General features: G+C 40.9%; 1 protein-coding gene across 1 annotated transcript in view; it reads right to left on the minus strand.

Moving 5' to 3' along the window:
* Positions 1 to 313: 313 nt before the first annotated feature.
* The window catches only part of arhgap18 (Rho GTPase activating protein 18), a 22,278-nt gene continuing 6,245 nt past the window's right edge, over positions 314 to 16,346 (minus strand). Inside the window, exons 2-18 of the mRNA XM_080024023.1 lie at positions 15,275 to 15,470; positions 13,931 to 14,072; positions 11,534 to 11,616; positions 11,166 to 11,318; positions 9,579 to 9,642; positions 8,670 to 8,797; positions 7,650 to 7,721; positions 7,393 to 7,486; positions 7,128 to 7,219; positions 6,929 to 7,006; positions 6,355 to 6,514; positions 6,161 to 6,243; positions 5,836 to 6,042; positions 5,299 to 5,433; positions 3,744 to 3,865; positions 3,004 to 3,059; positions 314 to 2,380 (exon numbers count right to left, since the gene is read on the minus strand). Coding sequence (XP_079880149.1) covers positions 2,289 to 2,380; positions 3,004 to 3,059; positions 3,744 to 3,865; positions 5,299 to 5,433; positions 5,836 to 6,042; positions 6,161 to 6,243; positions 6,355 to 6,514; positions 6,929 to 7,006; positions 7,128 to 7,219; positions 7,393 to 7,486; positions 7,650 to 7,721; positions 8,670 to 8,797; positions 9,579 to 9,642; positions 11,166 to 11,318; positions 11,534 to 11,616; positions 13,931 to 14,072; positions 15,275 to 15,470 — 1,957 coding nt within the window. The 3' untranslated portion in view covers positions 314 to 2,288. The remainder of the gene's footprint in view (positions 2,381 to 3,003; positions 3,060 to 3,743; positions 3,866 to 5,298; positions 5,434 to 5,835; positions 6,043 to 6,160; positions 6,244 to 6,354; positions 6,515 to 6,928; positions 7,007 to 7,127; positions 7,220 to 7,392; positions 7,487 to 7,649; positions 7,722 to 8,669; positions 8,798 to 9,578; positions 9,643 to 11,165; positions 11,319 to 11,533; positions 11,617 to 13,930; positions 14,073 to 15,274; positions 15,471 to 16,346) is intronic.

Raw genomic sequence — 16,346 nt, forward strand, 5'->3', positions numbered from 1 at the left:
TTTTTTTTAGTTGATACGAAATATGAATATTTAATATTTCACCTACTGGCTCAATAAAAAATATTTTATTAGTTTTTATTTTATTGTATTTCTTTCATTTTCTATGACTTAATATTTTACAGTTGGCCACACAAGACACACCTTTGTTATTCAGTGTATGCATACTTTATTTTTAACAATATTTAAAGAAAATATTTTTTCTTCAGTAGATTTGTCTCATTGCCTAATGTCTCAAAACTGTCAAAATATTCTTCTGTAGTGGTCGAATCACACCTTTGTTAATCAAGACATAGGCCTATTGTATCTTTGTTTTTTTGACCAATGCACTTTGAATTTGGGCGCGGACTACTTGGCCTCTTTGGAATACTGTTGACTCGTATGCTGTTTTCAAAACTTGCATATTAAAGTTCCAATAGTCACATCAGACACAGAGGCTGCATCATTTGAACCATAGGTATTGACTACATATTTATTTACAGTTTTAAGAAATCATTTGAGAGGTGGTCATACTGTAAGACAAAGACAAATGTCACTCCTTGAGAAACATTCACAGTAAAATGGCAAGATGTGGCGGTCAGCGCCAACCTCCCTGGACTCTGATTAAAGTGTTCATTTCCAGACTTCTCCTGGTTCCGCTTCTCATCAGCAACAACCATGAAGTGAGCTACGTGTTGTTTTGACGGTCACGATGAGATCAAACCTGTACCACAGACTAAATACGAGATTAACTTGAAAAAAAGTTTTTGGAGCCAAACATTAAAAAATGCATGAATCCAGATTCTTTTGAAAATGTATAAATAAGCGATGAAATCCACACAATGCGCTGTGCCCGTCTTCAAAAGACTACCCACGATGAGTCCATCCTCCCCAAAATGTCTCCCAACATTTTTTCTTCTTTTGCGTCAAACACATGCGGGCAGTTGCCTTGATGCCCTGTATGTTCACTCCCAAATCTCTTGAGATGAAAAAAAACAAAAACCAAAAAAAAAAACCCCACTCTTGCATTAAAAAGGGTTCACATTTTGCATGTTTTTCATCTTGCAGCTGCTTGAAGAAAGTGTACAAGTTTATAACAGACGAAAACCAGGGTTGTACCACAACATTCTGTACCTTTCCAAGACAAAAGCAGTGATATTCATCTTTTTAGGAGTGCCATCTGTTACTGCAGCAGTGGAATTTTAGAGTAGTACCCCCAATCATCTAATAAGCAGGGGGCGGAGCACGACATTCTGGGCCGCATACTGTAAGCCATCATTGGATAACACAGATCAAGAACCATAGATGTAGAGCTGCACCGAGTCCATCGCAGTCTCTCTCACACACACACACACACACACGGAGAAGAAGCAGACGTTACAAACTCAGCTGTGTAGGGACGACAGTAACTACTGCACTACCTACTGTGACTCCACAACATCTCTTCAATTAAACTTGTATATTTTTCCTCTGCAGCGGAGCCAGAGGAGCCCAGGGCCTCAGCCATAAAGCTGCAATATGGGGGTGAAAATAAGTGGCCATTGAAAGTCCTTGTGGAACTGAAGGTCTTTGATTTTGCCCAACAATCAATTTATAATTGTTGAATTATTTAAGGTCAGAATTTTTGACCAATAGGTATATAATCTAAGTTTTTAAATGTAATTAAAGTAAAAAATAAATCACATTTAATCACAATGCTTTAGGTATTGCAGAATATTAGGGAATATAATACTACTGTGCGGCTCTATAGTTGTGATCACACTACAGGGAGAACAGTGGAGTTTTTCAGTGGAAAATTAAAGATATTAGTGGCAACAAGCAGTAAAGAGAACAGCTGCCAGCTCATACATGTGGTTTCTGTCCTTTTAAATTTGTAATAGTGGTCAAGAAGCTAGAATTCAACACAAGGCATTGAGAACACAATGCCCAGATACATATCTCAATAGCAGGAGTAGAGCTGGAGCACTTTAAGCTGTGTGTGAAGGAAGAAACTGACAAGTGCGTTGAATATTGATGCATTAGAATAGTGGCTACTGAAGGTTTCCATCCTAGCCGAGCCTTCATATCCCAGTCATAATGATGCAAAAAATAAAGGACATTTTTACATATTTAAAATGACAAATTCTCATCTCGCAGCACAGAGGAACCTTGCAGAACACGATCTAAGAAGTGGAAGTGTGTCCACTGCAGATCATTGCGAAATAGGTGGCACAGCAGAGGGCATACTGGGTGACCCCTCTGCCCAGTAAGACATGGTGGTGGAGCGGGCTCACGTCCTCAAACAGGCACAGTCCAGGTGGCTAGAGAGCGGCCTACCGCTGCGCGGTTTTGATAACCCACTCGGCTGCAGGATTCAACTGGAGCAGGTCTTTCATATACGTCTCCCCGTCCAGACACCGCTCCTCTGATGAACGACAGGAGCGAGAGAACACAGGAGTTAAGAGAGGGAGGAAGAAAATAGATGAAAGAGACATTTGGAGTGATAGAGGAAATTATGTGACTTCGGGGGGTTGTAAGTAAATAAATAATTTGATCCCCCTTCCCAATTACATATCAGCTATGAACTTGAGGAGCTGGTGAACCAGGTGTGTGGGGGTAACCAGCACTCCCCTTGTGGCAGATACCAGCTACTGCACATATGTTCAATGAATGGTGAATATAATAACAATTATAATAATAATAATAATAATAATGCTGGCCTCATTGTCACACCCCTTCTGGAAATGTCATTCTTTCTGCTGCCCAGACCTTCTGGAATATATTTTGTAAACCATACTGGCTCTCTTCTGGCAGAGAAATACTGAATAATGTGTTGATTATTATACATACATTAAAAAAAGCGGTGTGTGACATTATTCCCTTAATGTGAACTACATTTAGTACATCACAAAATGTAACATGCTAGCCATGCATTCCTCCATGTTCTCTGAATTACAGACCCCAAGTTGTGGTAAGTGGGTTATTAAACAGCCAAAAGAGATCACTGTAGAGTAAATGTTTTGAGAGGATTATTTCAGTGAAACTTACTGATGTTTCCTCCGATCTCATAGAGACATAAATCTTCTTGCTTCACTGGCACCGAGCTGGGGAGGCAGAGATAGAACGCAACAATAAGAAATTAGGCAAGGACAAACTAGGATGTTTTTGAATACCAAAAAACAGGGGACAGTATTGTTCGCTGTTTCTTTAATATATACATATTTAATGCGATATAGTATTTTCCTTTTTTTGGTATTTGAGGAAAAAAAACTAAAATTTTCAACACTGGTACAACCAAAAATATAATATATTATGTATGAAACACACAAAAAACATTTCAAATACCTTTGTTATCATGTGCTCATATAAATAAGAGCCAATAACTAATACATTTTTTTTTTTTTTCATTTTTCAAAATGCACAAAACAAATAGCCCCGTTCCCCATAAAATACATCTAGGAAATGTACTTTGAGGCAGTTAGGTTGAAAATGTTCCATTTGCAAACAAAACATTCCAACTTCATGTTGGAATTTAATGTCAACATTGAAACATAATCACAGGATTTTATTTGAGACCTGATGTTGACTTCAGTCTCCCATAAACACGGAATTATTATTATTTTTTTGTCTATACTCATTCGCTTCTCACCACATTCCACGGTGTCAACAGTGATGAGGAGGAAGGTGTCCCCTTTTTGCCGCTGGAACGATGTAAATTTCCCCGTTGTGGGACTAATAAAGGTTTATCTTATAAAGGGCGATGTGTGTATTTGTTGCATAAACTTTACCTGTCCTGGCTCAGGAATCTGGTCAGCACCTCGGCCGCCCTCAGTTCCCCGGTAAGCTGCACCGCCATCGACACTTTGCTGAACTGCGGCGCCTGGACGCGAATAAACCCCATCGAACTCTCCTGTTTTGGGGAGAGGGCGAAGGAGTGGCGTAAACAGAGAAGAGAGACAAGTGTAAACACTGCTGAGTGTCCAGGATTTACTGTGCTGGTGTTCATGTTTTCCATTAGTAACAGTCATTCCATTTACTTTGCTGACACGGATTCATTAAACTTCACAGTATTCTAATACTTACAATGCACTAGTCAACTACAGTATAACAAATGCTGTTGTGAGTTATCATTAGGTAACAGTTTGTTAAGGTGACATTATTATTAAGTGTTGCCAGTTACTGTACTGCACATATACAAGATAGACACATCTTGTATATGTACCACATCGGTTACTGGAGTAAAGAATATATATTACACACCAATCAACCACAACATTAAAACCAGTGACAGGTGAAGTGAATAACATCGCTCATCTTGTTCCAATGGTACCTGTCAAGGGGTGGGATATATTATGCAGCAAGTGAAAAGCGGGAAAGTGTAAGGATCTGAGCGGCTTTGACAAGGGCCAAATTGTGATGGCTAGACGACTTGGTAAGAGCATCCCCAAAACGGCAGGTCTTGTGGGGTGCTCCCGGTATGCAGTGGTTAGTACCTACCAAAAGTGTTACAAGGAAGGACAACCGCTGAACCAGTGACAGGGTCATGGGGGGGCAGCACAAATTGCTGAAAAAGTTAATACTGCTATGATAGAAAGGTGTCAGAACACACAGTGCATCACAGCTTGCTGGGTATGGAGCTGCGTAGCCGCAGAACGGTCAGAGTGTCCATGCTGACCCCTGTCCACCTCTGTCCACCTGAAAGCGTCTACAATGGACACGTGAGCGTCAGAACTGGACCATGGAGCAATGGAAGAAGGTGGCCTGGTCTGATGAATCATGGTTTCTTTTACATCATGTGAATGGCCCAGTGCAAGTGCGTTGTTTACCTGGGGAAGAGATGGCACCAGGATGCACTATGGGTAGAAGCCAAGCCAGCAAAGGGAGTGTGATGCTCTGGGAAACCTTGGGTCCTGGCATTCATGTGGATGTTACTTTGACACGTACCACCTACCTCAATATTGTTGCAAACCAGCTACACCCCTTCATGGCAACTGTATTCCCTGATGGCAGTGGCCTCTTTCAGTATTGTATATGAATGGTGGGAGGAACATGACAAAGAGTTCAAGGTGTTGACTTGGCCTCCAAATTCCCCAGAGCTCAATCCGAAGCCCCATCTTGCAACTCCCAGGACTTAAAGGATCTGCTGCTAACGTCTTGGTGCCAGATACCACAGGACACCTTCAGAGGTCTAGTGGAGTCCATGCCTCCACGGGTCAGAGCTGTTTTGGACACACACACACACACACACACACACACACACACACACACACACACACACACACACACACACACACACACACACACACACACACACACACACACACACACACACACACAGCCCACCCCACTCATGGACTTTTCTGCTGGTTTGTCGGTGGTGATCTTCTTCAGAAGCTTCCTCATGGCCTTCTCCTTGTTCAGCTTCCGCTGACTCTCCATGTTGTGCTGTCGGACCTGAGTCATGATGAACTTTGGGATCTGAGAGAGAGCGGGGAGGGGGCAGAGGGAGAGAAAGGAAGAGGAACGCACACAACACTTCACTATTGGATTATTGAAAGTGGCATCCAGGCAGTGAAAGTGTTTTTTGAGATAAGTCATATTGGTCTCCGATGACACAGGTCACGTAGGAGGATTTTTGGATCGATAAATGCCCAGAAATTGTAAACCAACGAAAAAAATTGTATCTTAAGCTTGAATGCATCAGTCAATATATACATGATGAAATGAGAAAATTTTAATAAAAAGCATATAGATCACAAGCACATGATTTTAAGCCATTTCAGTTTGATAATATTTATTTTAAGGTCTTCATTAAAAACAATTCAGAAAACCTACATTTGTCTCCCCCCCCCCAAATTCTGTTATTTTGTTTCATTTTACCGTCCACAGCAGGTTCTGGTATCTGATGAGCAGCCTGACGATGTTGGCCGTGCCCGTCGCCATGGAGAACTCCTGCTGCTCGGTCACTTTGGAGCGGAAGCCTTTGAACATGAAGATGTTGGGCGCCATGACGACTGAGACATTGTTGAGGGTCATCTTATTCTGAGCCTGGTGGTCAATGACCCGCTGGAAGAACTCCACTAATGCCTGGCGAAGAAACAAACAATAATATTATGAATATTTCTCATATAAATGCATCAAGGTTTGTTGGCTTATGCGGAATATTTAAATTCATTATTATTATTATTTTTTTGTTCATTTGTACCTTTAGAGTATCCTGGTTTGCCTCAGGAAGGAGGAGGACCAGAAGGTTCAAGGCCTGAAGCTGCTGCTTCTTCGTTGGGAGTTCTGTCAATAAATAAACATTTTTATTTTTATTTATAAACACTTTGAAAACAAACGCAGTCAACCCATTAACAACTGGACGGAACATTCAGACGGAGAGGCATCTGCACGCACTGTTGACGGCGAGGAAGGCGCTGAGATATTCCACGGTCAGCAGCGGATGCGGTAGCTCCCTGATGAACAGCTTCAGTAGGCTGGCGGCGTCGTGCTGCTTCAGCTGTTGCCACGGAAACAGGCCATCGTAGAAACTGGACTCCAGCTCCTGGCACACAGACTAGATGCGGGACGACGACACAGAGACGCAAGCGCCTCAAATCAATAACAGCGGCGTAAAGCAAGAACGTCAAGTAAAACGGTAGAAGGTGAATATTGACCTTCAGGGCAAACTGATGACCAGCCCAGCACACTTCATCTCGTCCTCAGTTAATTATATAGTATTGTATGATGATTCTTATACATCTCTACTGCATTTTTTTAAATACGATTTATGTTGCGGCAGCAAGGGTTTAACATCTGAAACGACAGTGCATGTGTTGTATGTTTCCTATTTTTTTAATTTATCTGCCTTCTTTCAAAAATTTTATTTAATAAACTTTTATTTCCGCGCTCTATGAAAGCACTTTGGGGCAAAATTATTATAATAAACCTTTTTAAGTGCTCTTTCAGTAAAGTTGATTTGATTTCCGACCTTGACTCTAGTGGCCGCTCCAGGGATGCGTAGTAAGCCCTCTGTGTTCAGTCCCTCCTCCTCAATATGTCTAATAAGCTGGGGAATGAAAACAATACAAAAGGAGGATTTCTTTTTATTATAGGCAGAGCTAGACTAAAACAAAAAGCACGGCATGTTTGACTTTATTGGTCGTTCTCTCATTGGCCCGTGCATTTACCTCCTGCAGGATCAGTGGAACTTTAATCCCAGAAACGCGCCGGTGTTCCTGATCCAGCAGTGTGGTGAGAGAAACTCCAAATACACCACTTTCTGCACAGAGGTAGCATGTGAAAGGAAGAACACAAGGGCTAAGCAGAGGAGAATATTTGGGAACAGTAACATTTACATCTATTCCAGCTATAGAATTCGGGTGTGTGCACTTTGCCTTGCGTATGAAGTTTTGATTTGGTGTCTTCATATGCATTTTTATTTATTTTTTTAACCTTTGGGCTTGACTTTGATGGCTTTGTGGGCTTTGAGGTCTATCCCGGCTGTGTCAAACAGGGCAGTCATCTCCACAAGTACCAATCTATGCACCTGGTAGAAATAAAAAAAAAAAGTTGGCTGAAATACATTACAAATGGATATAGCTCATTTCTGATGGGAACATTGGTCGTGCAATTGATGATTGCCCCCCCCCCCCAAACAAAGGTGTACATACATACATACATAATACCGTAACACCGTAGCAACAGAATACCTTTTTCATATCCGGAGGAGATAGATCTCCGATTCTTGTCCGACCTGTTTTATCACGAAGCAACTTGAAGTTCTAGAGATAAAGGGAAAAAATGGGTCAACCTTGTGGGAAACGGATACATCCAAAAGTCCTAATGTTAGCAAATACATTCTAGTTTCTATTTGTGGCCCTTCTTTGTTTTTGCCCCAGGTGGACTGAACAGAGACGTTACACCAAACATGTCCACTAGGTGGCTGTAAAGATCAGCAGTAAAACTGGCAACACAAACTGGGAACACGCTTCTCTGTTGATTTACATAACAGCAGTCCAAAACAAGAACGGTTTGGGATGGATTTTCTATATTACATTATATGCATGTGATCCTTGATTGTTTTTACATTTTTAATTGCAAATATTCATTTATTTCAGCGACCTGAAAACGCAACCGTTATATTTAATATTTTCCCGAAGATAACGACATAATGAAGGTAGTTGTGACACCATTGAAAGAAAAAAAAAAAACAACAATTGTCAGATTTCACAACTAAAAAAAACCTGTCCTTTTTCTGTTCCGCATCATCTGACCAATAGGCTGGAGCCGACTCCAGATCCAACCAATCAGAATCCACCATGCTCCCTTACTTCCTTTTTCCAGTTTCAGCCCCCGTCGGGGCAAAGACCTGAATGGGTGAGGTCCTGGAGTGTTGTGCTTCAAGTTGATGTTAAAAAAAAAAAAAAAAAAAAAAAGAAAGACTCCACCGGTGACAATGCAACGAACACCACATCCACACAGCAGCCTTGACGTTATCGCGGCACATCATACTTTGGCTCATGTGAGAGCCTCTGTCCCGTAAGAACAAATAATGATCTGTCTCTACATCGCTCCATGTTTTTCTTTGTTATTACCCCCCCCCCCTGTCTCTGGGCTTATGATTCATTGAGGATCTGGACGACAAGTTATCAAGAAATGGTCTTATATTCAACACACGCTGCCACGACCACCTGACATATCGGAGACTGTAGACAGACGGACAGCCTTACCGGTAGTTTGTCATCAGGTGAGGGTGGAGGGTTGGGGTTTGACGCAACCTTTAACCTTTGATGGTGGTCCCTGTAGTTGAGAGCCTGCTCTGAGAAGGACACCTCAACGTTTAACTCAGTCTCCATTTCTATGGAAATGAACACACACACACACACACACACACACACACACACACACACACACACACACACACACACACACACACACACACACACACACACACACACACACACACAGTATAAAAAGGTAACGTATGCAGCAGCCTGTTCAGATACAGTTTCAAAGTCCAGAGTTTAGGTCACTTCGGTTTGAAGAGGAAAATGGAGGCACCTGCTCATTCCCCTGACTTCAATCTTTTTTCCAATTAAATACAGAACATTTATTTTGTTATAAGTTGAATTAGCATCCATACATGTACTGATTAGACAGACAGACAGACAGACAGCAGTGGCAGCAGCTAACATCAAAACAGCCAATGACAATAATAAGGCAATAGAAAACAGAAAAAGGAAAAGGCAACACACAATAAACCTAATAAAAAAAACAAGCTAAAAATAAGCCATGTACATAAACCCAAGAGATTGAAACAAACCACAAAAAAAAACAAAAAAAAAAAAAAAACCCTTGAGATAAATAATGAACAGTCAAAATGAGGTCATGTACTTAATGATCGAATTAATGACAAAATAACTATAGAAATAAACATAAAATTTAAACAGTGAACAAGAAAAAAAAAAGGATATGACTCACCCCCCCCCCCCACACACACACAGTTTTATTGGATTTTAGAAATAGAACGACTTTAAAAGTGCTTCAGTAGATAAAGAGCAGTCTTTTTTTCCTACTGCTATTTTTTGAGTGGCCGGGATGAGTTTTACTGAGTCAGGGTGCTGCTCGCTGTGTCTCACCAGTGGAAGTCACGTCTTGCTCTCCGTTCTCATTTCCCTCCTGCAGTTTGGTGCACTCCTCGGCCTGCCACACACACACACACACACACACACACACACACACACACACACACACACACACACACACACACACACACACACACACACACACACACACACACACACACACACACACACACACACACACACACACCTTGTGAGTTACATATTATCTCATGGGTCGGTTAGTGAACAGAAAGCTGCACCTTCATGTAAATGAACACGATCCACTGAAAATGGATAACAGCAAGAATAATTGTGGGAAATTTTTAACTGACAATTAGAAACTTCCATGGCTTTAACGTTAAAATATAATGCACTTTATTTTGTTTAATTAAACAAGCCACAAGCTTACACTGGTAGTGAAGATTTTAAAAATCCCACTATGATGCATTAAAAAAAACAAAAAAAAACACAAAATACATAAGTGCTGTTCAACAATTCCCACAATTAAAATGGGATGGAAAAAATAAAGAATTTAAATTCTTACTTTGATAGATATTGAACCCAACACTGGAGGTGTCAACTTCAATATCTATTAGAGTTACGAGATATTTAATAAGAGTTTAATATCTATTAATAGGTATATAGCAAATTTAATCAGATAGTTTATTTTGCGCCTCGCTTAGAACTGAATTCTATGGATTGAATTTTTAATCTTCATTAAAATACAGCACAGGAACCTGTTGTGAAACACAGAAGGGAATGACAACTATTTATAGTTCCTGTTCACAGGGAAGCACTGTTCACATACCCTACATTGATGTGTGTGTGTGTGTGTGTGTGTGTGTGTGTGTTCGCAGGGTTCATTCTGCCATTCCAAAAGGAAATTCAGGGACTTTCAAGTACCTTTCAAAGCATGTTCCTCACTATTTTTAAATTTTCAAGGACTTCTCAAAACAACTCATACATTTTTAATGTGTCTTTATTCATTAAAATACAATCTTAGTCTCATTGTCTATTATTTATATAAGTATATCTGTTATATACAGTATATATACATAACGATCAGTCACAATTACGCACATTTTGGTATTTTTTAGTATTTATAGAGCTTATTGTGCGTAATCACCAGGTGTCATGACATTTCACTGCATATATGTATGACTGTATGTATATGTATGTGACAAATAATCTCTTGAACTTGAACTTGAACATTAAAACCACTGACAGGTGAAGTGAATAACATTACTGATCTCATTCCAATGTGTGGTTAGTTATTACCAAAAGTGGTCCAAGGAAGGACAACTGGTGAACCGGTGACAGGGTCATGGGCGACCACGTCTCATTGATGCACGTGGGGAGTGAAGTCTAGCCCGTCTGGTCCGATCCCACAGAAGAGCTACTGTAGCACAAGCTTCTGAAAAAGTTAATGCTGCTATGATAGAAAGGTGTCAGAACACACAGTGCATCACAGCTTGCTGGGTATGGAGCTGCGGAGCTGCAGAACGGTCAGAGTGTCCATGCTGATCCCTGTCCACCACCGAAAGTCCCTACAATGGATACTGCAAAAACTGTTCCTAGTTTGACGGTTTGGCGCACACAAACCTTTTCGGGCAGTCGGAATATGTCCCTGACGTCGGGAACGTGCTGGCGGTTGCGTCGGCGTTGCAGCGTCTGCTGCAGCGTGGCCACGCGGCGTTGTACAGCCGCCGCCTGCGTCCTGGTCAGAGTGGACAAGAACACGGCGCTGTCCTCCTCCTGTCCGTCAGAGACATTGATTAAAGATGAATCCAAGCCATCAGTCTATCCTATCTGTTCCACATTGGTACATCTCAGTGTTCATTTGCCCACTATGGAAGGTTTAGGAAGAGTGTTGTAGTGAATCAACCTTTTTTCTAATGCAATCCTGTGCAAAGCTGAGGGTATAACAATAATAATAGTAAATAGGGGAAGAAGTAACAGATTTTGGACACCTGATCCTGATCCGTCGTCTGTGAATCGTTGAACAGTCTTGCCAATCCTGCTTCCGTCAGCCACGCCTCTTCCTGCTCTCCTTCTGAAGAATGCATAATATAGAGCAGTGATTCCCAACCTATAGGCCAGGACCCACGTGGGCTGCCAAATCATGGGCACATTGATTTTATTGAAAAAAAATAATAATAAAAATTACAAAAAAAACCCCCAAATAATCTAATAATCAAACTAATAATCAAAATGGATGGTTGGCGAGCATCAGGCACCCTGAAAAGGGAAGGCGGACTGCCTGTCAAACAAAAAAGAAAGGTTCGGAGAAAGTATAGCGCTGAATATTTATCATTGGGATTTGTTTAGACAGGCATGGAAGACGAACCGTTGCCACTGTGCGTGGTGTGTTCCGAGATTTGATCAAAACTGTAAACTGCGCCGTCACCTCGAGACAAAACACCAACAGGACATGTCCAAGCCACTTGAGTTTTTCGATAATAAACGCAAGGAGTCATGTATGGGCATCGAGAACGCAAATCCTGATCTGTCCAGAAGAGCTGTGCGGTTTCTGATGCCTTTCCCGACGACGTATCTTTTCGGCACTTTGGGCATTGAAGACAAAATACAGGAATGGACTGAATGTTGATCCAGATCTTTGCCTGAGACTGTCGTCCCTTAAGCCAGACATCAAGCATTTTGTGTCTGCATGCACCGTCAGCCTTCTCATGAGGTGAGTTCATATCAATGTCCTGTTATTGTTAGTTTCACCTTACGAACGTTACACGAAAGTTCCATAGATATAAGGTTATTTTTAACCCAGCTCTTTTTTTGTTTTACCACTACTGCACTGCATGTATGAGAATGCATATGATCGTTAAAATAAACGTCCTCTGAGAACGCACTGTTTGGCTCCCGTATTACTTCTGGTCGGATGTGGGCCGCGAACACTTCAGATTTTGAAGTGGCCTGCAAGTTCGAAAAAGTTGGGAACCGCTGATATAGAGGTTATCAAGAACCCCATTAAATTGACGGGGTCCTTTAAATCAGCGGTTCTCAACGTGGGGTCCCGGCAGAGGTCCTTCGAGAGGTTCCAGGGGATCCCCAGCAAAATTATGAAGTTAAACTTCAACATTATTTAATTTAAACTACATGAGAGAATGTATAATAATAGCTGTTTTGATCCTAGTTTTGTTATCTCCCTAACTATAGGACAGACAGCTGTGGAAGTTTGGACTAAATCTTCTCAGTTTGGGGTCCCAGAGACAAAACTTTATCAAATGGGGTTCATAGCCAAATGGGTATTAAATTGAGGGTCCCTGATGTGAAAAACAATGCAAATCTCTGCTTTAAATAGCCCCTGTGGTACCTATGTGGGACCACCAGCGAGGCACAGGAAGAGGAAAGGAGCAACAAGAGACAGGGTTGGACGTACACAGGATGAATGTGTTTGTGTTGCAGAACAATAGTTCCTTTTCTGAAACACACAAACGGTGCATGCTTTTTACAGTGTGTCTTACTGCTTATATTCTTATTTCTCCTCCTCTTTTATGCATGTAATCATGGTATGCACGATTATTTTTGGGCTAACTATTGCACTGTTTATCCATAACCTCCTTTAGGTTTTGCAGACATTAAAACTATTACATTTTAATGTTTTGGTTCTTCATCTACAGGACTTAAAGACCCTTTGTGGGATGCAATGGTGGGTATATATTCATTCATAAATATACACACACACACGATCAGTCACAACATTAAAACACACACACACACACACACACACACACACACACACACACACACACACACACACACACACACACACACACACACACACACACACACACACACACACTCTATCAATGGATGACCCCAAACCTGAAAAGGATCATATTTACCCTTTTTATTAAATGCATTTTGCTTGATTTTATTCTTTAATGCAATTTTTTATATCTACAACTATTTCATTATTTTATTATTGTACTTTGTAAATGCATTTTGCTTGTTTTTGCTTTTATTGTCACTATTTGATGGCCTATTTAATGTAAAGCGCTTTGAGTTGCATGTTGGTAGGATAGGTTATAATTATTGTTATTAATAATAATAAATATTATGTGTGGTGGTCTTCACTTTGGTTTTCAACTGGGATTTCTACTGGTTAGTCTTATTTCGACCACAGTAAGGGTGCAGGTTTTTATAATCTGCACCCACAGCTTTATGATACAAAAATAAAAGCCATATTTGAGTCCACTGTCAGTTTTATGGTTTTAAGAAAATCTGACATTTTCATTGGAAGGTCTGTTCACAATTAAACAAGCTAGACTAGGTTAATAGCAACAATTAATTTTTCCTTGGGGTACCGACGTGACCTGCGTCTCGCCTCCATAGATACGCCGCACTCTTACCTTCAGTGATTTTCAGTTGCTCGTCTTCCTGAGCCTCTGTCCCTCCCTCCCCCCTCGACACTCCCCCCTCTCCTCCCCCGGAGCAGGAGATGTTCTCCAGCTCCTTCCAGTAGTCGTCCATCGCCAGCTCGTCCAGAGAGTCCTGGACGACAAATAATGCAGTGTTAGGGGCTAGGGGATATTGGATCACAATTACCACAATGTATCTAGTTTGGAGACAATTATTGGTGCATTTATAAGATATTTACACACAAGAAATATAAGATATTTTTACAGAGCAGGTAGAGGCGCACACAGGGAGAAAAACTTTATTTATACTGTATACTGAAAGAAAATCACCGGCTTGGAGTCATTGGATCAACTTAAAAAAAAACAAAAAAAAAAAAAACACTTGTTTTAATCCGTTAAACTTTGGGTTAGGTAAACTATATAATTTAGGATCTCTCAATTTAAAATTTGCATCTTCAATTCTCAATTTCAGGTTGAGAAGAACTGAAAATAATATAGATTTGACTAATTTAAAGGGTACCAATGACGCTCCTTTTTACATATGTTAATATAGGTCTCTGATGTCCCCAAAACGTGTTTTAGGAGGTTTTTTTTGCTGAAAATACTCCTCAGATTATGCATTCAACCCATTGTGACATGCATCTAAACCCGGACTGTTCAAAAACGGCTGTTCCATTGTGTGTAGCTTTAACTGTGAATGAGCAGCCAAGCCCCAAGTTCTGAGCCAATGGAGTTTGAGCACAAGTTCCGGGGTATGGAAGCCAATGGGGTTTGGGCTTTACTGCGGGCAGTAAAACAACATGATATCAGCAATATTTATTAGCCATCAGCCACCCCACTCTCTAAATATCGGAATTGGCCGAGCTGACGTCAGCTGCAAAAGTGCCAAAAGTAGAAAAATCTGTCGGAAACCGATCGTTCGAGTAGTCGGAAGCCTGAGTGTTTTGTTTACAGCAATTACTTTGTCATTAGTTTCTTATTATTTGACACTTTGGCCACGTCTAATATGAACATCTCACATTGTAATGTTATATATGACAGAAAGCATAATAGCTCCACTAAGAATTTTCTTTAATGTCAATTATTTTTTCAGGTTATATCTTCACCATTTTCTTTCAAACAAACTGGTAAAGGGACGAATCAAGGAAGCAAACAGCACAGGCCAACAAGTCAAGAAAAAGCAAGCGGGAGAAATTAAAATAGTCCAAATAAAAAGTATTTAAATAAACAAAAAGTTGAAAAATAAAATAAATAACTAAATAAATAACGAAATTAAAAAAACATCCACCTCGTGGCCCCTCACCATCCATGCTCACTTAATCCCTAAATCCCCACCTGGGAGTTGTAGCGCTGGTACGCCGGCTGGGCACGGGGCCTGGGGCTGGAGCCGGGCTTCGGGCTGCGGTCCCCGTGTGTTTTCGGGTGGTGCGGCGCGGAGGCCGGGCTGGGCAGCGATGGAGGGTTGGCACCTCTGACGGCGGCGTCTCCATGTTCTGTGTTTTGGTTCTGCAGAACGCTGTAGTTGCCCGTTCTGAGCGAGCAGAACAGAGAGGAGTGGTTGTGGTCAGATGAAAAGAAAACAAATATTAAAACTGACCTGATATATTAAAGATATCCTGTATATTAATATGTACCTAAAAATGACACTGTATATTCACACTTTAATGCTGGTATTTAACGATGGATGTTTCATGCTGGCTGCATTCAAGACCAATACCATCAGAAAATAAATGCAAAGAACCCAAAAGAATTTGACTTCCAGGGAAGTCAGTGGCTCTTGGTCATTCAAGAGGTTCCATGCAGTCACCAGAAAAAATGTTTATTAATAGAACTCTATAATCCATTAATTTGTTGACAAGATCTAATCACCAGAAGTACAATAGTGACTGTTATCTGTTATCGGGAGTGGAAGTAAAATTATCACATGAAATCATAGAAAAACAAGTCAAATCTACTCAGATTGGGGATTGGGATCCCAGAGACAAAATCAAATTGAGGGTCCTTGTGTTATCCATCAAAACTTTACAATTTTATACTCTTGAAAAATGTATTTCAGCCTTTATTTTTGTTGAATTGAGTCTATAGTCGTTATATCCTGTTCATGAGCCACGCTCCCTGCTATATTAGACAACCCTGTGACCATGACACAGAGACAGTTAGACGGACAGACAGCAGACAGGTTAAACAAAGATGAATGTAGACGGGTAGTAGAAAGAAAGTAGACCAAAGTAAATAACCAAACAGTGTATGTGGTGTTAACAGTGTAAACGTTTGACTATTCTGATCTGAAGACAGAGACACAGAGAGATGTAAGTAAAGAGAGTCGGCATGCACTCAGAGAGAGCGACAGTTAATCCAACGACAAACACAGGAGACGACCACAAACGGACATCAGTCAGACAGACAG

The sequence above is a fragment of the Zeus faber genome, assembly GCF_960531495.2.
Source record: "Zeus faber genome assembly, chromosome: 2".
NCBI lineage: Eukaryota > Metazoa > Chordata > Actinopteri > Zeiformes > Zeidae > Zeus > Zeus faber.